This window comes from Gallus gallus, chromosome 1, assembly GCF_016699485.2.
Source record: "Gallus gallus isolate bGalGal1 chromosome 1, bGalGal1.mat.broiler.GRCg7b, whole genome shotgun sequence".
Classification (NCBI taxonomy): domain Eukaryota; kingdom Metazoa; phylum Chordata; class Aves; order Galliformes; family Phasianidae; genus Gallus; species Gallus gallus.
The window spans coordinates 132,409,736-132,433,344 of record NC_052532.1 but is presented as its reverse complement, the minus strand read 5'-3'; the positions used below and the strand labels follow the sequence as shown (position 1 = coordinate 132,433,344).

The window sequence follows — 23,609 nt, the reverse complement described above, 5'->3', positions numbered from 1 at the left end:
TCTTTATTGGGAAAAAAAAAAGCAGTGGAAAATGACAAGAATGTATTTTATACTGTGGGAAGGAGGAATTTAACCTCACTATTTTATATGCAAGTTTGTGTTACATTTTTTAAATATAAGACTCATCCTTCTTTCTCTGTGACTGCTTAGCAGTGTTAGGGTATTTTCAAAAGGGTTAGCAGAACTTGTGTTTTCTTTGGTTTTGTGTGTAGATTTCTTTTGTTCTTACACTCCTCTGCTTTTAACTCTAGTTGCCTCATAGCTGTGTCCTTGTTTTTAACAAGTGATCAAGTAGTCCTCATAACGTGCCATTGATGGTTCATAAAGTAGTTTTATGAGGTGGACCTTGCTGTCTGGCATTTCATCTTTAAGCTAGAATCTTAATACTTGGACAAATCTGCTTGTAGATTACATTTACTACTTTGTATTCTGATGTTGGCGTAGCCACTTGAGGTGTGGTATTTGAGAATAACTATCCAATTTTCTCTGCTGTTGACCCTAGAATCCCAGGGAAGGATCACGTGATGTTAACCTTGTGAGCGTGTCCTGTGGTAGCTTCTCACAACATATATTTCTTGCATCAATGGGAATTATGTATTTGATTGTTTGAACTTGAAACTTATTGCATTGTGTGTTGTCTGGCACCTGATAACCAAACATGTGAGTTACTTTGCTTTTAAATTATTGTGACAGTGCTGAAAATCACCTACTTAAAAAGTGATGGTTGCTATCCTGCTATTAAGCCCACTTCATTATAGTGGAAAAGCAGCACAGCTTTTAAAGCTGTTCATTGTAGGAGCAAGCTCTCCTTCAGCACGGTGCAATACATCCTGCCATTCCTGTGCAGTTCTAGCTGACATAACACATGCACACAGCTGCACGATGTGCAACTCAGAAATAATCCGTATTCTAAATGCGTAGTTATAGAATAGGTTATTAAAATTTAACATATTATCATTTTATTAAGCTTTAATTGTGATATCAGTTGATAGGAAACATTTGGAAGTCTCATAAATTTCTTAAAGTTTTAGTGCTTCAGTGCATTTCAGTTGGGCTAATGTTTTCAATGTGGGAGGGTGGAAAAAAGAAGAGGAATTGAGGACTTGGTTTCTGTGTTTACATAAGCTTCTGTACTAATGAGTTGAACATCCTCAAATGGATACACTGGCAGCAGGGACTTGGCAGGCAGGCAGGCTCCCAGCCACTGATGCCGGTTGCTCCGAGCATGGAACTATGCCTGCAGTGATGAGGCAAGTGCTTCATCTGAAAAGAAAAGAAAGCATGGATCAGAGACAGAAGAAAAGAGCTGCCTGAGCCAAGGACATGCTGCTTCCTCCTTAATGGCACTAATACTCCAGATTTGTGTATTTGGCAGTGTTCCTGGGTTTACTGTTCTTGGTCAGAAATATAAAGAGGCTTAATGCAGTTGCCTGAATGTTAGGTGTCTAATGCTTCTAGTGATACCCTAAATTACTTAATTTGATTTCCCGAAGGGCTTGAGTGTCTGATATGTCATAATTGCATCCAGCATCCTGTGAGGTTGTCCATACCCAAGTGCATCTCAAACGTTAGTAAATGCCAGGGCTTGAGAAAACTGATTGGAGCACTTCTGGAGAAGTGTGTGTGTGTGTGTGTGTGTGTATGTATACGAGGCCTATAATGAAAGTAATGCCTTCTATGTTATAATGTTGGCCCATGATGACAGAGGTGGATGTTGGTGGGACTGCTGTAGAGGTTGAACCTTCCCACCAACATCCCATTCCATGTTGTTGCCATGTGACAGATGGCAGCAGGGGGGTGGTCTGACACAGCGGTGTCTGACATGGAAGTGCATATGGAGCAAAGATGTGGCATTGAGTTCCTCCATGCAGAAAAAATGGTGCCCGCTGACATTCACTGACACTTGCTGAACGTTTATGGAGACCAAACAGTGGATGTGAGCACAATGAGGGGTGGGTGGTGCGTTTCAGTAGTGGCAACAGTGACGTGAAAGTTAAGCCATGGTCCAGATGGACATGCAGATTTTTATGAGGGCAGCATGCAGGCTCTTGTTTGTTGCTGGTGAAAACACATAGCTAATGGTGGTGACTGTGTTGAGAACCAGTGTTTTGTAGCTGTGAATTTGCTCTATCAGACAGTGTTATTGCACTCTTTGTATCTGATGTAGTTTGCATGGAAATAAACAGGAGGCATTGCTTTCGGAGCAGCCTGTGTGTATATCCTTAATATATGTTATAGACAGTGAGACAGTTTGGGGCAGAGAAAATGAAATCCTACCAAACATTTTGCGTAAAAGTGAGTGGAGGTAGAAGTTCCTCCCCCCTTGTCCCCTGTGTTTTGAATCAGAAACTAACAAGACAAAAATTCCTTACATCTTAGGAATTATTTGTGTGTATGGGCGTGTGGGTATTTATATAGACTTGCATAATAAAGCTATTTTTTTTCCCCTCAAGTATAAGCAGTTTTTGCAAAGGAATGGGTAAGTGGCCTAAAGGATAGGAAAGAAAACTGAACCTGAGGGATGGAAAAGAAGTTATTAATCTTTCTTTTATATGTTATACAAGAAAAACATGGAAAGTAATGTAAGGTTAATGCATGTTTCCAGTAACAGTGAAAATAACATTTTCTAATGAGGGTTCTGGGAAAATGACAGAGAGGGGTTAGATTAGATTTCTTTTATCCTATTTGCATCCAGAGATCAAAAAGACAGGATAGATTTGGTGGATAATAACTCTTGCAGGGGTTACAGCATTTGTGGAGAGCCCAAACCTTGCTGTCTGACTGTTACTGTTATAGAAATTCACCTTGTGCAGAACTAAAAGCTGGTGTGTTCCCTGGTGCTGGTGAACAATCTGTGCAGACGTGGAAGGAAACGTTTCCTCTCTGCCTTCCTCTCTCTCTTCCTTTTTCTGAAGATGGAATAGACGAAGGTATATCAAATTGCTAAACGGGCACACTGGGAAGTGCAGAGAAAAAGCTTTGATTCCTGTTATTTACAGAAGACGAAGGCCCACAGTCATCAATAGATTCCTGGAATATTTGTGTTGAGCATCACATGAGATGAGTCTGTTTTCTTCAAAACAAAAAATGCATTGGCAGTAGCTGTGAATTTGGCATTTTTAAGATTTTTCTTGTATTATTTCCTTTCATAATGCTGCCATTTACTGGTAAGCTTGTAGTCTCCTGATCTACGTTCTCTTTGTAATGGCTCAACCAAACAGAAGATGCATAGAGTTGCACGTTGTGTTTAAAAAAAAAAATGGGAATGCCAATGATTTTTGTGTTTAATAAAGTATAAGAGACAGTAAGACAGACTGCTGAGTGCCTGAATGGAAACAGATCTGGAAATTTAGACTCAGTTCTCTGAGTCTCAGTGTGTGGGAAAGAAGAAAGGGGTCCACTCCTTAAGCAAAATACAGAGACAGTAAAGGGTTGAAGTTAGCTTAGCATGGGTGAAAGCATCAGTACTTAAAGATGGAAAAGTGTTAACTATTCAAAGAATACTGAAGGTAAACATATGTAGATGAATAGTATTTGATATTAATGCACATAGAAATTAATAAACACGCGTTGATAAACACATTTTGGGAAGTTGCTACAAAAATGGGAATCTTTGTAGGCTCTCACTACTGGGCAAGTTCTAAATTGGAGCATTATATATATATATCTTTAAGTATTTGTCAGTTTAGTGCACTGGCAAGCTAATGGTATCTTGTCAGCGTATTGACAAGCATTCTTCTGCCCTTCATCCTGTTTAGCTAGGGTGCGTATGAGCACTGGTTTCAGCTTAGTGGTGTATCTAGTTCTGTGGGCTGAAGTCAAATCCTCGGCTTCAATATTCAGGTCACTCCATGTGAAGACTGAAATTTTCTTTGCAACTTTGACTTTGCTCCACTTTGTTTTCTTAATCTTCAGTGTACTTTGATTTGTTTTATGTATTTTACTTCATGCGATGTGAGATGTTCATGTCTAGCATCTTCCACTCTCTTATTCTATGGAGGTTAAGAACGGAATGTGAGCTCTTGTTCATACATACAATAACTCCTGTAGACAGGAGGTTGTCTCTGTTTTTGGATACGTGCAGTAGCTAGCTATTATGCGCTAGCTATTATGTTTGACCTCGGCCTCTTTAGATTAAAGAGAGGCTGATAGTGAAAAAGGTTCTCTGAAGTCGAGATACATCGGTATTTCATTTACTAGTTGTGAGTCAGAGTTGCCTTTTGCTGATGATTTCCATCAAGAATGTCCAAGTTGCCCACCTGTGTTCTGGTGTGAAAGCAGGCTGTGAAGTAATGTTCTGCAAGGCAAGCGTGGTGTTTTATAACCTCAGGTTAGTGTGCGTTTGCTGGGATTATTATACTTAACAGGCCTGTGGCTTTCAGAATTTTAATTTGAAAGAATGGTTCAGAAGGCATTATGTTTAAGCAGCAAATAGACAAAAATGTTTTTGATTCCATCCTGGGGGAAAATACCAGTTAAACGAAGTGGAGAAAAAAAGGTGCGTGGCTTGTAGTATTTCCGAGGGCTGCCACCTATAAATCCCAGGACAGATGTCAGAATGACTTAACTAAAAGCACGGCAGCTTTGGTGGCTTTCTGTCTCTGTCTTTTGGTCTCCAGAAGAACATTTCATAGCCTGAAAGCCTTGAAAGCTTGTGATTTATCAGCGTGTCAAGGAGACGAGCCTCATAAAAGGACAGCTAAATGAGGCTGCTTTTAGGAGCTGTAGAACAGCCGCTCATTTGTAAATTAAATGTTATTTCAAAGGGAATCTTCTAATTCATAAACTGTATTTCTAAGCAGAAGATTGATTATAGATAAGAGCTGTGTTATGCGCTTCTATTTTTCGTATCTGTGCAACTTCTGTCAGAGTAGGTGTTATCTGACAAGCGCTCAGGCAGGGCTCAGATATAAAAATATCCCTTCTGTTCTAAACATAATCCTAAATAAGATGTGACATATGCATATGTTATATGTATGTGCATATGGTAGACGGATATAGAAAACAGACTGAAAAAAAAAAGTGGGCTTGATTACAGAGAAATAGTTTTTATTACTTCCCATGGTGGTTTCAGCATCTTAGCAGCTTTTGAGCTCGATGCCCTCCTGGCTTGGTAAGGTCTGGGGCTGGGAGAGAAACCCCACCTGTGTTTCAGAAGTCAGCACAGTAGGAGAAATGGCTGCTGTGGCAGTAGGGCTGCTCTTGAAACAAAACAGAACCCAACCACCACTTCCTCCCACACGGCCCACCCCCGCAGTGTTATCTTCCACTGGGAGCACATGATCGCAGAGGTGCATACAGTACGTGCAGTGTTGGAGCTGACCGAATCCAGCTGTCTTGCAGTTGAGTGCAGGAAATTCTGCTGAAATCAGTGCAGTGGGGATCAGTGTAGCTTTCTGAGATCTGAATCTATGATTGTTGACTCGTCTGAGCCTTGATAAATGTTACGTGCCTCTGTGTGTCTGTGTGTTTTTAAATTAATTCCTATTATTACCACAGACGTTTCTAATTCGGGGTCAGAGGGTTCTGTTCTACTTCTTGACTTGTAGCTACGGAGTGTGGATTAATGGCAAGTACCTACCTGGCTTCAGACATACTGGATAAAGACAATCTGGAATTGACATCTGCAATTATGTCTTAATAAATTGCAAATGGAGCTCATGTTTGTAATTTTAATCAAGCGATAATTTCTGAACTAATTTTGTCCCTGGCTGGTGATGTGTTTAATGTGGAAGGTAGTGCTTAATGTTTATTTCTCTAGTTTCCAATTGAAGGAAGGTTTGAAATGTGTTGATAGATTATTTTTTTTAACATATTCATTTGAATGTATTAAGAGTAAATTAGGTTTGTTAAAAGTGTCTTTTGAGTGGGTGTAATATATAAGCAGTTTTCAGACAGTAATCTGAACAAACACCTCTGTGGTCTCCTAGAAAAAAAATAAGAAGAAATGAGCAACTTTTCAAGCGTTGATACCACCTAGTGGTAATAAATATTGTTACTTATTTACTTGTGTATGTCTGTTTGGTATCGAGAGGTTTATATATAAAAAAAGAGAAATTAAAGCCTGTCTTTTGTAACTGACTATCTGCAGGTGTGCAGAACCTGTTGGAGAGGAGGTAGTTGGAATTCTAAGACTTGCACTTCACTACTTAGAAATTTTAGGGAAGGTTTGGGTACAGTTTAAGATGTATTTGCTCTTTTGCATTAAAGAAAATCATTAATTACTCATTGGAATGAGGTTAATGGGGACTTTCTATGGGTATGTAATATAATAATCCTTTGTACATTAAAAAAAAAACAAAACGATTTTGTTAACAAAGAAAAAATGTACCTATATTGCAATAATAATCTGTCTCTGGAATAGAAGTTTGAATTCAGATATTGTTAGTGTATTGGCTGGGAGTTCCTGGCACAGTCATTAATGAGGCTGTGCAAAGAACCAGAGCAGAGGTCGGGTCTCAGGGAAAACAAGTCTGGCAAGACAGTCCACGCAGATACATTTCCTGACCTGGTTCAGAATAGATCTGCAGAATTCATTCTGGTGGCACAAGAAGGAGCTGACCAGGCATGGGAGGCAAAAGGGAGAGGCTGGAAGTGATGCCAGTGCATACCTGGCAATAGTAGTTTCAGTGTTGGCTGCTTTGTGTAATGCAATGTGTGGAGATCAGCTCTAGGGATCTTCCTAGTAAAACGTTACCCAGCTGCTCTTTAACAAACGCAAAAATTTTAGCTAGCCCTTTCGATTGCAGTAGTATGTGAAACCAACTTTCACTTGTCCAGTCATCAGTTGATGTAGGTCTGGTATACAAGTTGCATTTATTATTATAACTCAGATAAAGTGATCAGCAATGCATAAGGTGGTAACATCGCTATTGATTGATCGACGATTGATATATGTAGACTGTCTTACGTTTCCATTTTATTCATAGGTACTTGTTCCACAGTGGCAATCCAGAGCATCCAGGAGATATACTTTTAAACACAACCGTGGAAGTTTTGCCCTTTCAGGTATGAACACATTAATTTGTTTCTGCTTCCTTATAGGATAAAAGCAAAGCCTCATAATTGTATTGCCTTCCCCTTTTATTAACAGAGTAAGACAGACCTGATGGTTTCTTTTATAACTGTAGGCTTTTGGTGCTTGTACTTTATTTTTTTTAAGATTGGCTCTTTTCACATTATTAGTTACTGGAACTATTCAGATATTCCTTCAGAACGCAGCCTATTACAAGTATTGTTGGTAATTTGGAGGTGAACAACTCCATTTTCTTCCAATTCACTGTTACTATTTAAAACAAAAATAACCAAATAATCTGCCCTTTCCTGTGTGTTTTGGAAAAGGGGAAAGCTAAATCAGTCTCCTTTTTGACCTAGTTAGGAAAAAAAAACAACTTGGTTCAGGAATTGACATACATCCAGACCTTACCACAAATCCATACAGATTTTTCAGTATCTGGATTCTCAGACTAAATCTGTGTCTTTCTCCTGATGACCCAATTTTTTCCACCATAAATCAGTCTGAATTTTATTTCAGAGGAGCACTATACTGTCTAAAATATAGTCCAGCTTGAAGCCAGACGATACAGGCTCTTTTTCTTCAATTGGATATTACACCTAATCACTTATATCACAAAACTCTGGGAAAGGTTTAGGATATTACTTCAAACAAATTTGTTTTATATGGTATTAAAATAGCAAAATATGTCTGACTTCTCCCATACAACCGATGCGGGTTTCTTGAAATCTATTCTTTAAGTGCCTTACACCAAATTTAAAATAGCAGTAATAAGTAAATGATCACGGAGGGGTTGCATAGTGCCAAAAACTAAACTGGATTGGTCTGGGTTTTGAGAGGGGGAAAACAGATTGCAGATGGATTTAATGTCCCATGCCTGTCAAGAAATCGTAACTGATTCCTAGGAAATTCTCAGAGTGGTTTTGTAGTAGTAGTGGGTCGTGTGATTCTGGTTGCAATTTTCAGGCTGTTTTTGACGCTCTGGTCTACAGTTTTATTTTTCTGTGCTTATGAAAGAAGCTTATTGATATCCACCCTTTTCAGTAAGGTAGTGATAATTGAAATGCTTCCTTTGCTGGTCTGAAGGCTTTCCATTTTACCCAAATTCTTACATCAAAAAAATGAGCTGTAAGTTTCATTTGGCCTGAGAGAAACCTCTGGCTCAACCATAGGAAAACAAGGCAAGATTTTGGTTTTGCTTTTCTTTTTCTGTGTGCACCCCTGTCTGCTATGTATTTTGTCCATGTGGCAGTTGACGTATCAGTTAAGTGGGGCACTTAAAGTACTTCCTTTTTCTACTTTGAAGCCAAATACAGTTCCATTCTGGAGTACATATTTTTGTGTTGGCTTACCAAAGGCTATAAATAACTATTCTATACTGGTTTATAATTTATTTAGATAAGACGGATGCTGAATATATAACAAGTGTGTACAAATTTGGCCTTCCTTGGCAATATCATATGTGAAAAATAAACAAACTTATCTGTGCTTTGTTATTGTAGAATGAAGAACTGGTACTAAGCAAAGAAACCAAAGACAAACGCTTAGAGGATGGTTACTTCAGAATAGGTATGCCACAGACAGCAATGCTTTTTTCTTACTCATATAAAATGCCATATGTTTTGTTACTACTGCAACAGATAAGACACTTTAATTAAAACCAAACGAAACCTAAATCTGGGTTTTGTTCCTTCATTTTGGATGTGTGACCTTGTAGACTTTAGTTCAAATTGCTTCCAGTATTTATTATTTGAGACTGATGTACTAAACAAAGGCCTGTTGTGACTGTTAACTGTAATGCGGCTGTGCCCAGCTTCTCTGCCAGAATACATCAACCTACATTACCATTCAGGCATCTCCAGGTTGCATAAGATCATCTCTCATGTCCTGTGGCTACACGAGTCCCTCCCAGTGAGCTGTTTTGCTCCCAGTGAGTTGTTGTGCTCGAGTGCCTGTCAACAGGGACTGGGGTTTGAACCAACCCTACAGTCAGACAATCAGCCCTTTTTGTCACGGGATGAGATTGGCATTTCTGTAACCAAGTGGCTGCTGGAGAAAGGGGCAGGAAATGGCAGGATACCTGTTGTCAAGAAAGAGAAATGTTACTTGTGGATCAGGTTTGGATACTGTTCAATCCAACTTTTTTTTTTTACTGTGTTTGATATCGGATGGACATCCCAATTATAATGAAAGCAATTTTTTTTTCATCGTAATGAATTACAGTTGATGCACTTACATTTCAAGTGTAAACTCTTACTGGGCTTTTAATCTAGATTCTTATTAATTGTAATATACTTAAGGATTCTTTAAATGGGAGTACATTAAGCATGAATGTGCTCAGTGCTCTTTGAACACACAGAAGCCAGGGGCTTCATATTTAGGTCCACAATGTTATGTGAAAATCTGTGTTAAAATCTCCTATGATCATCAGAGGTGCTCATACTGCAGACAGTTCTGAAGTTCTGATTCTTTAGTGTCATCTTGTTCAGGTCTGGCTTCTCCGATGACATCTCCCGTCTTGACTGCTGGTATAGTATCAGCAAATTGATACCGAAGTCATAGGCTGTTTTCTGGTTTGGGAAATCATAGAATCACAGAATGGCTTGGGTTGGAAGGGACCTTAAGGATCATCAAGATCCAGCCCCCCTACCAGAGGCAGGGCCGCCAATCTCCATATCTAATACTAAAGCATGATACTAATGATACTAGTCAGCCGTGCATTCAGCAGCACCCAGTATCAGCTGTGCATTGTGATACTGTAAATGCATTTTTTGGACATAGAGGCTGTGCTTTGTTGACTAGAAGTTAATTGAGGGTATACTTTCACTTCTTTTGCAGGGAAGTTTGAAAACGGTGTAGCTGAAGGAACGGTTGACCCCAGCCTAAACCCCATTTCATCATTCCGGCTTTCAGTAATACAGAATTCAGCAGTCTGGGCAATTCTGAATGAGGTGAGAGATGGAATAATCTTCTAAAAATAAAAACTGCACATGTGAGATTTCTTTATTCCTTCAGTGTGTCTGAAGCTCGAAATTTTGGCTAGTGCTGAAAACAGCTACTTCCTATTGTTGAGAGGACTGCAATCTCCTTAAAAATGTAATGGTGTTTTTTTTTTTTCTGCTTCTCTGTTTCAGATTCATATTAAAAAGATGACAAACTGATCGTCGAAATCCCCGTTAGAGGGATAAGAGGGAATCCTTGAAAACTTTTCCTATAAAATCTGACATCCTTAACGAGTCACAAATTGAAAATACTGAGCATGCACCTTATTCCAAATCTTTCATTTTCACTTGAACTCTACCTCTCGTGAAATCTACTGTAGATGAGAAGATTGTATTTACCCCTTCTTATCTGATCCATCCAGAAACTGATGCTCCACACTGATAACGTTCGTCTGAGGCCTAAGTTGCCCTCCACTTCAACATGACTTTACCATCTTACGGTTGCAGAACCCTACAACGCTTAATCTGTACTATTTTGATAGTATGGTAATATAGAGAAGTTGTACATATTGTTACATTCCTGAAAGAAGAAAAATATATAATTATTGTTAAATATGTTTTATGAAGGGGGTACTTTCGGAGTTTCATTTATTTTCTATAACAAGAACCCTCTTTTATAGATTGTCAGGGATATATATTAAAAATGTTAGGGATGTTTAATTTATTAAAATAATTTGAAAAGTACATATTTTTATGCAGTAAAATTTTAAATTGATATAGTTTTTCTTATGAATTCTCTAGTTTAAGTTATCTTTCTACATTTTTCTTTGCAGATGCAAACATAAATTAATACCATATTTCAAATATACTGCCATGTTACAAACAAAAACAACTTGCTTAAGTTTCTAAATTATGTAGTTTTGTACACAGAATTTGAATGATGTTCAGAGGCATTTAACAGAGTTCTAAAGAGGATTCTGCTTTGGAACGATGAGATTCCACTATGTACAGTTTGTAGCCACATGAAGAGCATGTTGAAATGTCTTATTTCGTATTATGTACTAAATCTGCAGTGATTTTAGATACAGGAATCCATGGCATTTTAGAAGAGTTTTTCAATTCCAAACTGTTCTTTCTAAAAAAAAAAAAGAAAAAAAAAGGAAAAAAAAAAAACAACAAAACTTTTTAGACATTTCCTAGCCTGGACAAATTCATTTTCTGTACTAAAAGACGTATTCCCCAGCTTTACTTTGGAATGACAGAAGTTAACTTCTTTCTAAAGAGTTAATAGTAACTAGATACACTTGATCTACAGAGGTCTTCTTTTAAGCAGTTGTTGCAGTGTTTCTTTTAGATGCATCACAGTGAGTAGTTCTGGTTTATTTATATTTTCTTTCATTGTTCAAAAATAAGGTTTTGGATCGCCTCCTTTAGTAATAACTCGCTCTTATTAAAATAAGAAGTGAATTGGGCCTCAAGTTAGTTAGTGCCCTGCCTTTTTGTTGCAAAGGAAACAACAGTGATCTTAAATTAGAAACTCTGTCAGGAAAAGGGGTTTGGATTAAATCTGGAGTGGAATTGCTGCAGTACTAATGCTGCCACTGTTCTTAAGAGTCCTTCAGCCTAGGTGAAGGTGCTTATGACACAGATGTGGGAAGATTTGTTACCTGCTCAGAGATGGTCAGGAAGAAGAGGCAGGTTTTCCTCTCCAGCAGGAATGAAGTGCCTGATTGATGCTGGAGGGAGGCCTCTCCCTGGCCTGGGGATTCTCAGCCATGCTGCGAAGCAGCCTCTTGGAACGGACATCTCAAAAGCTGGTGTAGTTTTCCTTATGAGGAGGAGCTCCCTTATCCCCAGCAACTCTGTGGTCAGAGCACAGACGTGCAAAACCTGCTACAGGGTCTGCAATCTAAGGTGAAAATCTTGGATTCATGTCTCTAGCAGGAAAGTTCTAATAGGTTTGGCCTCTTTTTTTGTGACCTACCGTTAAGGAGCAGGAGCCTAGACCTGACTCCAGCACTGCAAGCTAAGAGCTATCACCACTGGGATAGAGTCAACTTGTCTTTTCTTCTCCCTCCTTGGCTAATTGTGTTGTAGCTTAGCCAGAGCAGCAGTGTCCAAGTTGATAAGCAGAACTACTTCTACAGACCAGTCATTTTGTTTTAGCTATGTTGTCTGAGGGCACAGCGAAGATAAGATTTGTACACAGAAGTCCTATGTCGATGGACAGGTTTAAGTCGAAAAAATAAGAAACCTATCAGGCAAACCTTGTTTGCTTTTTTTCCTGATTATATCAGATGCTTTAAATAAAAGTGAGGAAGGTTGGCTCAAAATTCTACCTGAATCTAGCCTGTTGTGCTGCCATATCCCAGTTTGTTGTATGTACAATGCCATTCCATCAAACTATTAGCCTGCAGTGGCTTTTTATCACACATTAACTAGCACAGGTCTAAGGAAGTAGGTTTTCTTCTCAGCTGTGTCTGTGAATGAATGATGCAGACAAGGTAGGCTTCAGCTACTTACTATGGTTTTGATTGCAGAAATACATTAAGTACCATAGTTTCTTAAAACAAGTTGTTGTGTTGATAGTGACTTTTATCTTTTTCCGTGAGTTCCTAAGTTCACTGGTACCATTTATTGATGATGCGCTTACTGTCAAAGCATCACTGTTTCTAATGTTTCACAGTTGTTAAAATCAATCATTGACAATAGATGTAATTAGATAAATCCCTTACAACATTCACTACCAAACTGGGGGGGTTACCAGTACATGTAGTTCTCAAGAACATCAAGAGGGCATTTATCAAAAGCAACAAATTAACTAGAGCTTGATAAAGCATCCAAGTTTGGGGTTTGTTTCTTCTTAAGGATGACTGCATTCTCATTGCATTGTATCAGCAGGAGTTGGGCTCCCTTAATGCTTATGATCTTCTTGAGCTTATATATTTTTGCAGTAATTGTGCCACAAATGAAGTTTTGCAGATTCAGGTAAATTCAGACCTATCAGAAAGTTCTGCAGAATTGCTTGGAAATTATCTCTACGGAGCTATTTTGGGCTTTCAGACTTTCCAGTTCTAATCCTCAAGTCGGTCTAATGAAGTGCAAGTCTCCTTCCTGGAACTACTGCTGAAAGAAGAATGCTTTGGCTGCCTGGTTCAGCAGTCACTGCCTCAGGTACTCTGTGACTGGGTATGTTCCAGATGGGCCGTGAATCTTACATGCGCCACAAGTTAAATTATTACCACAAGAGTTCCTCTCAGCATCTTAAACCACTTACCTGATTTGGACAGAAGTTGTTTTCCTACATTTAACTAGGTTTTTTTTGTTTTTTTTCTAAGGGGTCTTAAAAATCCCCTGTAGGTCGGTGAATCTTGTAGTAATCAAATAACGGCAAGTGTTTCAAAGTAAACCATGTTATCCTATGATCCTGTTAGCTGCTTCAGAAAAGATGACTTGAACCCAAAGTCATTAACAGAAAAAATCATTTTTTGGTTGAATTGTTCTTAGTGTCGTGCATTGGATGCCAAGCAGAGCAGCTGGTCATAGCACCGGCTCTTCGGAGCTGACCATGGTTGCTCTGGACCAAGGAAAGACAAAACTGTCAGTATAACCTTGCCATGCACGATTAGTGGGTAGTCCTACTGAAAACTAAGTAATGTGAACAGAATACAATCCCGTTAGTACTTTTTTAGTACAAATCTTTCTAAGATACCGTTTAAGACTTTGTGCTTTTGTAGGCAGCCCAACAATTTGTTGGTATGGATAGAAAATATTCCTAAAGGCACGCTGGTTTTTCCTTAGCTGAAATGTGGTTTAGGAAAATGAACTATCAGACTTATGGGCCAGTGGAAGGCTGGACTCTTCAGTCACACGCTCCAGCTCTTCTGAAAGGAATTATTATAAAGTATCTTGAGTCAGTCAAGAGCAAAGCAATTACACTTGGCCCATACAATATAAATCACTCCTTGGATGGGCTGGAGTGTGGTCAGTGGTTGGCAAAATCACATGACAACGTAACATTTTTCCTCCTTTTTTTTTTTTTAATTTATATCATTTCAATAATGGGGTTCTTTATTGCTTTTGTTGTTGTTGGAAGTGCTTGCTGCAAATGAAGTATTGCAGTAATTTGCAGGTTGCTTCCAACGTGGCAGAATATTGTTTTAATTTCATGGAGAAGAAAAATGAGATTTTTCAAACCTTGGCCCTCTGAAATACATCAACCTTGAGTTTTATATCTGTCCTTACAAGGAGGGATGTGTCCTGTACAAGCAAAGGCAAGCAGCTGTAGTAGAAGAAAAAGCCCTATGCTTTCTAGCTTTACGGTCACCAGTGTAATGCTGAAAGGCTTTTAAGCAGCTGCTGTTTTCAGGTTAGCATCAATTACTGATTTAAAAACACACCCCATACATAATGATACATACATAATGAATTATTCTCGGAGTGTTTTAGTTCTTACGGGTTTTGCTGATTTCTGCTGTGAACAGTGAGCAGCTACAACTTCAAGTCACTTAATTGTGAGAACTATGAAGCCTTGTTTTGAGGGGATGAACTTTTATCTCTGAAGGCAAGGTACACAGGCCCCACATCCTCCACTGATTTCAATGGTATTGTACCAGAGGGCACTAAATGTGAAGAATTTTCAGTGTTGAACTTAAGTGGTGCTACAATTCCTTTTAGGGAATGTAGTACAGTAAGGCCATAGCTGCCTGCAGGACGGGAGCTCGTTAGCCAGGGCAGACTGGAATCCTTAGCCTTCCTTGTGTCAGCGGTTCAGTGCTTTCCTTGTTAAAAGGGGTACGTTGCTCAGTGTCTGCTGAGGGGGGAACACAATTCTCTTCAAGCCTTAACAGTGGCTGAAACACACAGTACTGTAAGATGCACTGCCAGCATATTTGGTATTTTAAGATAAGATATAGTTTTTCCTTAGAGATCAAATTCTAGTATTGAAATACGAAGTCTTACTGTATGCAGTTTACTCTTGCATTGTTTTTGAAACTGAATCCTAGCGCTCACGTTTCATATTGAACACGGTCTTAGGGAAGTCGTCATCTTCATTTTCCAGGTGTTGTTTGTGATGGTCAGTTTATACTCCTGCCTTGTGGACTTCACAGCTGTAGGCATTGCCATAAGCCTCTGTGGCCAAATTAACTCGTACTTTCCTTCCATTTTCATTAACATCCCACTTGTAATAGTGGATGTAATAATATCCATTGGACTTCTCTAGATTAGACTAAAAAACTTGCTGCTATATTTGGAAACCTGGTATGGGGTCATGGTAATTGTGCCTTGCATCAATGTTACTTCTGTGTGCCAGCATTGTCCGTGTGTATTTGAAATAATCATTAAAATAAAACGATCTGAAGTTCTTTCATAAAAGGAGAGGACAGTTCTTTTCCTGGAGCCAGATGTTGCTTTACCACTGCAACAGTATTAACACTTCTACTTTCATGCAGTCCCAAGGCAAGGTATTCCAATATTATTCCTATATAAAACTGCTCTTTGGTGTCACTTAAAACCCATGTAATGTAGAGCTTATGCCAGTATGTGCAAAATAGCTGCAGTCAGAGTTACGCTACATAGACTTGTTGCAGTTAAACTTAAGTTACAGATGTACAATTGTTTGTAGGAATGTACTGCAAAAGTATTTGAACAAAATCGCTAACATGTTTACTGGTGTAAATATTTTAATAAAAAAAAGACACTTCAAAGTTTTTTTTTACACAATTATCTACAATAAAGAGAAATTTACAACCATTTACAATCAGTTCTTAACTGGTTTTCTTTGCCACCAAGACAGCTAAGATAAAGCAAAAATGATCAGTAGATAAATGAAGTCCTGTTTTTATTTCACTCTGTACTTATAAAAGGAACAAAGCATCTTGGTGAAGTTCCATCCGCACGCTAATGAGATCAAATAGAGCACAATGAGAAGTGCAAATGGATACAGAAGGATAGCTGTGTTCTTCAGAAAAGGCAATGCTGAAAAAGAAGCAAAAGTGAAGCACGTGTGAAGGAGTGCTCTTTCAAACAGGTGCTTCGTGGAGAACAGCCTTGAGGAGAGACAGAAAAAGTAGTACTGCTCTGCTGTCCTATTAGCCCTGCGCTGATTGCAGATATAGGAGAACTTGAGTTAAGTGGGATGTGTAAAGTCACCTACAAATACAGACTTAACCTCAATACCAGATTTTTATCCTACGTGAATGTTCTGAAGTGGATTTACAGAAGAAAAACGAGTTGAGATGTTACAGGTCTGCAAGTACAAGGGAAGCTGCTATGGTGAAAAATATAAGTTCTGTTGTTTACCCAGATGAAAACATGCATTGGGTACATCTTTGTCAAACTGACATGCTGATAGACTACAATAATTTTTGCTTTTTCTTTCAGTCCTGTAGAAAAAGTTGCCATTACTTACCACTGTATCCAAGGAATGTCACATAGATATAATAGCCAATTGCAATCAGCCATAATGTGTTCCCAACAAAATATCCAATGACTGAATTAGGTATGATGACATCTGAAAGAGACAGTTGGTCTCAGCTGCTGTGACAGATGACTTCAGTGGAGAGAAAACAAAATCTTTTACTTACAGTTGATGAAAAACAGCTGGATAAAATGCAAAATGACCAGGAGTGGGTAGAAAGCATTCAGATGAACGTCAAAGGCATATCCCCACTCCACATCGTAGTCTCTGTTCTGCTGCTTTACCAAGTACTTGTTAGAAATGAACCTGTGTGCGAAGATAGGTGAAAAGGTGGTCAATGTGAAGCTCTGAAGTCGACGCTGGTTTGAGATGGCAAGCTACATCTGAGATCCCAACTCTGCTACTTCTGTTCTGGGAGAGAAAGACACTCAAGAGTTATCAAGCCAAACTGACCTCAGAATGCTTTTGTTACATCTCTTACTTCAGTATTTGCATTCTACAGGTAGCTGAAATGCACTGCAGGTAACACAACGCCAGAACTCTTCCTTTAAATAGTTCAGTGGCAGAATTTATCAGTGCAATTACACGTTGACAACAGCAGAACCAGTGTTGCCAGTTCTACAGAACAAACCTCGAGATCTTATGTTTAACTCAGCGTAAGGTCTGCTGATGTCAGAAAACGTCCATATGCTTAGAAACAGGAAGTTAAGAGATCGGATCTTTTGGGGTAACTTCCTCTGAAATTTCTTTGTGCAAGAAGAAGTCAGAAGGAGGCAGATCCTGGATGCGGGGTAAGGTGAGGCAAGAAGGGCCTCAGATTCATTGCAAATGGGAAACTTTTGCAAAAAAAAAAAAAAAAAAAAAGGATGAGTAAGTGCAGGAGGAAAGGACTTGAAACAAGGCAGAAGAATTAAGATTCCTTTTTGATCCCCAAGTTCTTGGAATTATTGCTTAAGACTAACCAGCAGAAGAAGAAAGAAAAACATTTGATGTTCAGCACCATACAGCCTTTCTACTGATGGACTTTCTCACAGGAACCGGTAAAGAAAAAGATGCATTTTTTTTTAAAGGAACGTTTCATAGAATCACGTTTGGAAAAGACAGCTAAAATAATCCAGTCCAACAATCAATGGCCCAAAACTTACGGTCAGCATGGCCCATCAGTGTCCCATCAGCAGCACTGAACTCCGAGGGGAAATGGCTTTAAACTGGAAGAGGGTAGATTTAGACTAGATATCAGGAAGAAATTCTTTACTGTGAGGGTGAGACACTGGAACAGGTTACCCAGCGAGGCTGTGGATGCCTCCTTCCTGGAAGCATTCAAGCCCAGGCTGGATGGGCTTTCAGCAACCTGGTCTAGTGGGAGGCGTACCTGCCTAGAGCAGGGGTTTGGAACTAGATGATCTTAAAGGTCCCTTCCAAACCAACCCATTGTATGATTCTGTGACTACTTACCACATCAGCGTTGCTATCAGCAGACCGACACCTACGCAGTCTATGAATACGACCCAAAGCAGCAACTTTATTGTTTCAAAAAACCCCATGTCCAGCACAAATCCAAATCCTACAGTAGACACTGAAAAGAGAAAAAAAGATTTTTAAAGTTAGCTTTGGAAAAGAAAGCACGAGATTATAAATCAGTATTATTTTTCTGAGTTTGGTGCTAAAAAAATCTCCAGTTTCCTTTTTATCTTTAACTTCGTGATCTTCAGTGCAACAGCTCTTTCTTTTTCCCTCCACGAAATACTGAGTGCAGAACAATTTGTTCATGACATCATTCCTTTGCGGACTGGAGAACACCAGTCGGTAGGGGAACTCAGCGATACAACAGCAGATTCTATTGCCTCCCGTCCCCTCAGCTATTTTTATCAATTCACACAGTGCTGCAATAGAATATTGTTTCATAAGAGCTCCTTGTTAACCAAAACCGTGGGCAGACTCACGGAGTTACTAAGGCTGGGAAAGACCTCTCAGATCACCCAGTCCAACAGTCAGCTCAGTGTGCCCACCATGCCCACTGACCACGTCCCTCAGTGCCACATCCACACGGTTCTGGAACACCCCCAGGGACGGTGACTGCACCACCTCCCTGGGCAGCTGTGCCACTGCCTCACCGCTTTTTGTGAGAAGAAATGCTTCCAGACACTCAGCCTGACCCTCCCCCGCACAACTTCAAGCCACTACTTCTCATCCTACCGCCGTCACCTGGGAGAAGAGCACGGCTCGCTTCAGCCCTACGCGGCAGCTCTCAGCCCCGCCTCCCCCCGCCGCCGCCGCCGCCGCCCCCTCCGCACGCACCGCAGAGCCACACGCTGAGGAGCACCAGGAAGGCGGGGTCGTCCCGCGCCCACTGGTCCTTGGTCTGCTTCCGGTAGTGGAAGTTCCGGTAGACCCGCTGCGGGGAGGTGAACAGGTACAGCATCTGCCACAGCGCGAACTCGAAGTCCATGTGCCGCACGTGCAGCAGCCGCCGCAGGTACTTGTGCCGCTTAGCTCCGGCCGTGTGCCGCGCCGCATCGCGGGGGCTGAGCGCGCCGTTGCCCTGACTGCGGGCGCCCACGGAGGTGGTGGGCAGCATCGCGCCGGGGAAGGGACGGCAGCCGCAGCGCGAGACCCCGCCCGCTCCGCCGCCCGTTCCGCTTCCGGCAACGTCGCGCCGCGCACGCGTAGCAGCAGCCGCCGGGCGGGGCGCTTCGGCCGGAAATCCGCGCGCGCTCCAAGATGGCGGCGCCCGCTTTTTGCCGGTAGCGGCGCCCGGGCGTGATGTAGCGCAGTCCCTCCGCCATGCCCAAGTACTACGAGGACAAGGAGGAGGACGGGCAGGCCTGCAGCGGGGTGCGGGAGGACCTGCGGCAGTGCCTGCTGGAGAGCCCCTGCGTCCTGCAGGTGAGCGGCCCCGCGCCCCTACAGCCCCGCCGCCGTCGTCGGCCCCCCGTGAGGCGGGCGCGGTGCCTCAGTGGAGCCCTGAGTGTACATAGAGCGGGGCATCCCTGCAGCTCTCCGAGCTGAGGGCGCTCCCTGGGTGACCGAATCGTTTTGCTTCTTATCCGGCAGGAAAACAAAAGTCCCAGGCAATGCTTGAGGGAAGGGCACTGTAAAGGTTTGCAGCTCACGTTTTTTGCGTGCAAAAGATCGATGGTAAGTGCCCGTGTGTGTGTTGGGTCGCTCCTTGTGGCCTGGTGCTTTTGAGTCCTTCTCTCTGTTTTCCAAAGAAAAACCCTTTAATTCGGCAAACGGAGCAGTTTTGGTCGTTGGATTTCACATGGGATGCTGTGAACAGCAAAGCTGTAGGGCGTGGGTAAGATGGAAGAGATGCTTATTGAGATTGAGTTCAGCTTAGAACACAACAGCTGGGGTTGGTGAGGTGGATGCTCTCAGCATAGCTTGATCTAAGTACCATTGATAGATGCTATAGCTGTAATCTAAGGCACTGATTTAGGCTGAGTTCTGCCTGTAAGGTTGTAGGAATAAATGTGTACGGAGAGCACTCGAGTTGGGAGGCTGTCATGTTGGAATGCACTTCCACTGCTGCTACGGGTTTGTGTGCCTGAAGGTAGGCAGTGGGGTATTAGGAGCACTTGAAAGATCAGGAAGTTTGGCTTTTTATCCTTTTAATAGTAGGTTATCAAACTAGGTGGTGAGAAGCCTGCTGTGAAAGTGTAATTAGATAAGGTTTGCCTAGTTTTGATCGGAGTTCCTTGCCCAGAAATTGACAAGAGACATAAAAATATGCTGGGTTTGTTAGCACTTGAAGTATGTACTACTTGATGCTGCAGTATGACTGTCTTCAGATGTCTGTCTCTAGGTCATTATGGGAGTCCAATGAAACAAAGCATCTAGCACAGAATTTCAAGTTATGTGGGAGGAGACGTGGCTCTCACATGCTTCTGTTTAAGTTATCCCTGGTCCCATTGACTTTGCTGCTGTCTCTTCCTTAAACACAATCCGAATTTTCCTTGTCCTGCTTGTCAATTGTTTGGAGAAGGGATCTAACGAGCCTTACATTGCTTTGTGTTCATGCCTTCCATACTACTCTTTATTTGTGGTGTTGCTGCATTTACATCAGAATGCATAGCATGCTTACCACTTACTTTAGTTTGGCGTGAGATATAAGGTACTGCAACATCTGTTGATTTGGAAAAGCCCTGTGAGTTGTTGGCTGCATCAGTCACTTTCAGTACAGCGAGTTCAGCTTCATTCTGAACTTGATTTTGAAGCTACAAAGTGTCAAAGTGGCGTAAGTGCTCTGAAGTATTTCTTCTGCAAAATGAACTTAGTGTCTTAGTGTCTTGTCTTCAATTTTCAGCTGGATACAAGGGCAAGATTCAGAGGAAGGAAGGGATACTGAAGTTCTTGGAAGAGACCCTGTCATGGGAAATTGGAGTTCATCAGCACTTTAACTGGAACAGAGGCTAAAGTAAGAAGATTCTGTGTGCCACATCCTTTTGTGCAGTGCTTTCATGGAAGGTATTGACTTCTGGAAGTTCTGATGGATGCCTGGATGTACATTTAAATGTTAAAAAGAGGGGAAGCATAAAGCTGCAAGTTCTGGCCAAAATGAATACCTGCCACGTGCTTGTAATAACATACACAGAATCCAGAAAAAGCTGTTGAAGTTATCACTGTGTTTTGAAGTGAAGTTGTCTTTTGTAGTTATACTAATTCTGCTAATATTTTACCGTTACAAGCAATAGAAAATAATGGAATTCGACTTGAGTGGTGTGCCAGAGAATACCTCGGGGTAGAGCTGTCCCTTGAGAAGTTGAGTTGACCAAGGTGAGATGTGTGCGAGTTGCTCCCTTCCCAGTCAGTTTATTGCCCAATACTCCTGCCCTAACAGGTAGAAGTGGTGATGTCTCTACAGTGCCACACACACAAGGGTGGTATCTCTTTCCTCATGGTACGAATTCCTTTTAATGTTATTTTGCATGCTTATTAGCGTGGTCTAATCTCAATGGACAACTGGATTGAAATTTGATTTCTGCATATTAAAGGATGTTTGATCAATCTTACGGTAATCTGTCTTCTCATTGTGTTGACACGGGTACAGGAGAATGATGGCAGTGTTCTTTTGATAGCTTGAGAGCTGTATGCCAGGACGTGGCTGACTGTATGTGTTTGGGTGTGGGGGGAGGGGGTTCCTGACAACCCAAAAGGCAAGGAGACCATGGCCACTCTCACTGTGTTCTAGAAATGTTTAGAACATTTATGCTCTGAGATGAGCCTGGACCATCTTTTTGCATCACTTTTCAGTCAAGTGTGTAATCTTTGTCCAAACGTGCACAAACTAGAGATGATGATTTGGACTTGATTGTTTGTTGGAAATTGCAGTCCACAAATTCTGAGCGTGTCTCTTGTTTTCACTTCTCTCTCTGAATTCTTTGGTTTGCATTTGTGGGTGTGAAACGTTCATATGCAGTTAAATTGCAATGGGTTTCTATTAGAACTTTTAAAAACTTGCTTTTCCCTTAGATTTTTTTTCTCCATGTTTAAGTCAAATCTTAAATAATTTAGGGAACAGCAATAGTGAGAAAGCGAACAAATTAATAGAGGAAGACATTGTTTTGCTCTCCTTTGATCAAGGATGATTGTGGCAGATCTGTCTATGGATGGAGTGTGTTCTTTGAGACATTATAGGTAACGCATCAGTTAGTCTTTTGTCCTGCCTTGGTAAGGAAGAAGGATTTATGAGGATATCAGGCAATAAATAGTGCTAAAACCATGACAGTAGTCGATATGTATTCCTTCTATTTGAGAACTTGCTTCTGAAGAACCTGTCTTTCCTTCCCACAGTGTGTCTACCTCTTTCTCTGCCTCTTGAAGCCTTTAAGAAATAAATGATAATGTAATTCTTATGTGTGGAAGCTCAAATAATTTCAGACATGCTGATTAGAAGCAATGACTTCAGTGAATGAGCACACTGCTGATGCAATTCTGTCTTTCCTAAGCAACAGCTCTGTGATGAGTCAACATACGTTTACTTTCCTTCTTGGGTAGGATTTGTGTATTTTTGCAGTCATAAATCAACACTGAGTTCACATTTTCATTTTCTGCCTATCATGTGAAAGCTGGTTTGTTTGTGGAAGTACTGCAAATATTCTTTGTTTTCTGCAATCTAGGTACCATTTTATCTCTTTATATCCATGCTACATCGATAAATTGCTGTGATGTCTTTAACAGTCTCCATGACTTAGCCCTCTAATTTCAAAGTATTACAAGTCTTCTATGGAGATATATACAAATACACACACACATATATATGTATGTGTGTGTGTATATATATATGTATAAATATATGTGTGTGTGTGTGTGTGTGTGTATGTATTTAAGGAAGAATAAAAATAAATGTGAGGCTACTTAGCAGATAATTAAATATCATTTACGGTGATGCTGCAGAAACTCCTCTTGGGAATGAGCAGGCATGAGAGTACAGGCAGGTGACAAGTTGAACCTAATATTTTCTTGTTGGCTTGAGCCAATGGACATCAAGTGTTAAAGTAAATCTAGTGTTTGGTACTGAATGCTTCAGGATTTCTTAAGTAATTTAACACGAGATTGATATTGCTTGATCTGATTGGAAGCTTTCACACTAAGTCTAGTGAACCATTAGAATTTCTATCTAGACCAATATAGAAATGTGTATGTATCTGAATACTGACTTGCTGTAGAGGCTGTTCAATGCTAGCGTTGTGTAACATAACATCCTGTCTAAAAATGACTAATTACATAATTGTCTTGGGAGTATGAGCAGTGTCCTACTTGAGAGCTGTTAATGTTTCCTGTGTGATTTATAAAAATCCTGTTTTATTCATGGAAAACCTCGAGTACTTAAATTTAATGTGTATGGTTCCAACTTTTTTTTTCCCGTTGCACAAAAATGTTTTCCTTTGAATAACCCAATGTTAAGTCTTTTGTGTTGTGCCATTCCACTGTTACTTATTTAAAAATACAGCTTTCCAATCTGCGGTGGATTTCTCAAGATTCGAGCACATAATGTCTTTGAACCCGTGAAGAAAGTCGAAGTGTCACCCAACGCTATGATGGTGATTTCTATTGAGGAAGCACCAAAAAAATTTTCCATTGCTGCTCTCACTTCTTCCGTTGGTTTCAGGTGGTGGCAGAGCCGAAGGGTGCTGGGTGTTAACAAGTTTCACACCGCGCACTGCGGCTCAGGCAGTGTTAGGACATGCCTGTGTCGTTACTATGTATAATTTCATCACTTAGTTTGTTC

At 40.6% G+C, this 23,609-nt stretch overlaps 3 protein-coding genes across 6 annotated transcripts in view; 2 read left to right on the top strand and 1 right to left on the bottom strand.

The window, feature by feature from the left end:
• Positions 1-15,718, top strand: part of MGAT4A (alpha-1,3-mannosyl-glycoprotein 4-beta-N-acetylglucosaminyltransferase A) — a 79,919-nt gene extending 64,201 nt beyond the window's left edge. For all 3 annotated transcript variants that reach the window (XM_015277716.4, NM_001012824.2, XM_046940944.1), the window contains exons 13-16: positions 6,930-7,008; positions 8,518-8,584; positions 9,854-9,966; positions 10,150-15,718. In XM_015277716.4, coding sequence (XP_015133202.2) covers positions 6,930-7,008; positions 8,518-8,584; positions 9,854-9,966; positions 10,150-10,176 — 286 coding nt within the window. In that variant the 3' untranslated portion in view covers positions 10,177-15,718. The remainder of the gene's footprint in view (positions 1-6,929; positions 7,009-8,517; positions 8,585-9,853; positions 9,967-10,149) is intronic.
• Positions 943-19,007, bottom strand: UNC50 (unc-50 inner nuclear membrane RNA binding protein). Of its 2 annotated transcripts, none has more exons than XM_025149971.3 (5): positions 18,677-19,007; positions 17,834-17,954; positions 16,545-16,684; positions 16,370-16,471; positions 943-1,263 (listed from the first exon to the last, which is right to left on the bottom strand). In XM_025149971.3, exons 1-5 carry the CDS (start codon positions 18,954-18,956, stop codon positions 1,232-1,234), a joined length of 675 nt encoding a protein of 224 aa, XP_025005739.1. In that variant the 5' UTR covers positions 18,957-19,007; the 3' UTR covers positions 943-1,231. The 2 variants fall into 2 exon arrangements, with proteins under 2 accessions (XP_025005739.1, NP_001264682.1); NM_001277753.2 differs by lacking the exon at positions 943-1,263 and adding an exon at positions 15,624-15,936.
• A 66-nt stretch (positions 19,008-19,073) lies between these two features.
• Positions 19,074-21,390, top strand: COA5 (cytochrome c oxidase assembly factor 5). Its single transcript, NM_001302185.2, has 3 exons — positions 19,074-19,264; positions 19,433-19,516; positions 20,685-21,390. Exons 1-3 carry the CDS (start codon positions 19,163-19,165, stop codon positions 20,724-20,726), a joined length of 228 nt encoding a protein of 75 aa, NP_001289114.1. The 5' UTR covers positions 19,074-19,162; the 3' UTR covers positions 20,727-21,390.
• Positions 21,391-23,609: the final 2,219 nt, after the last annotated feature.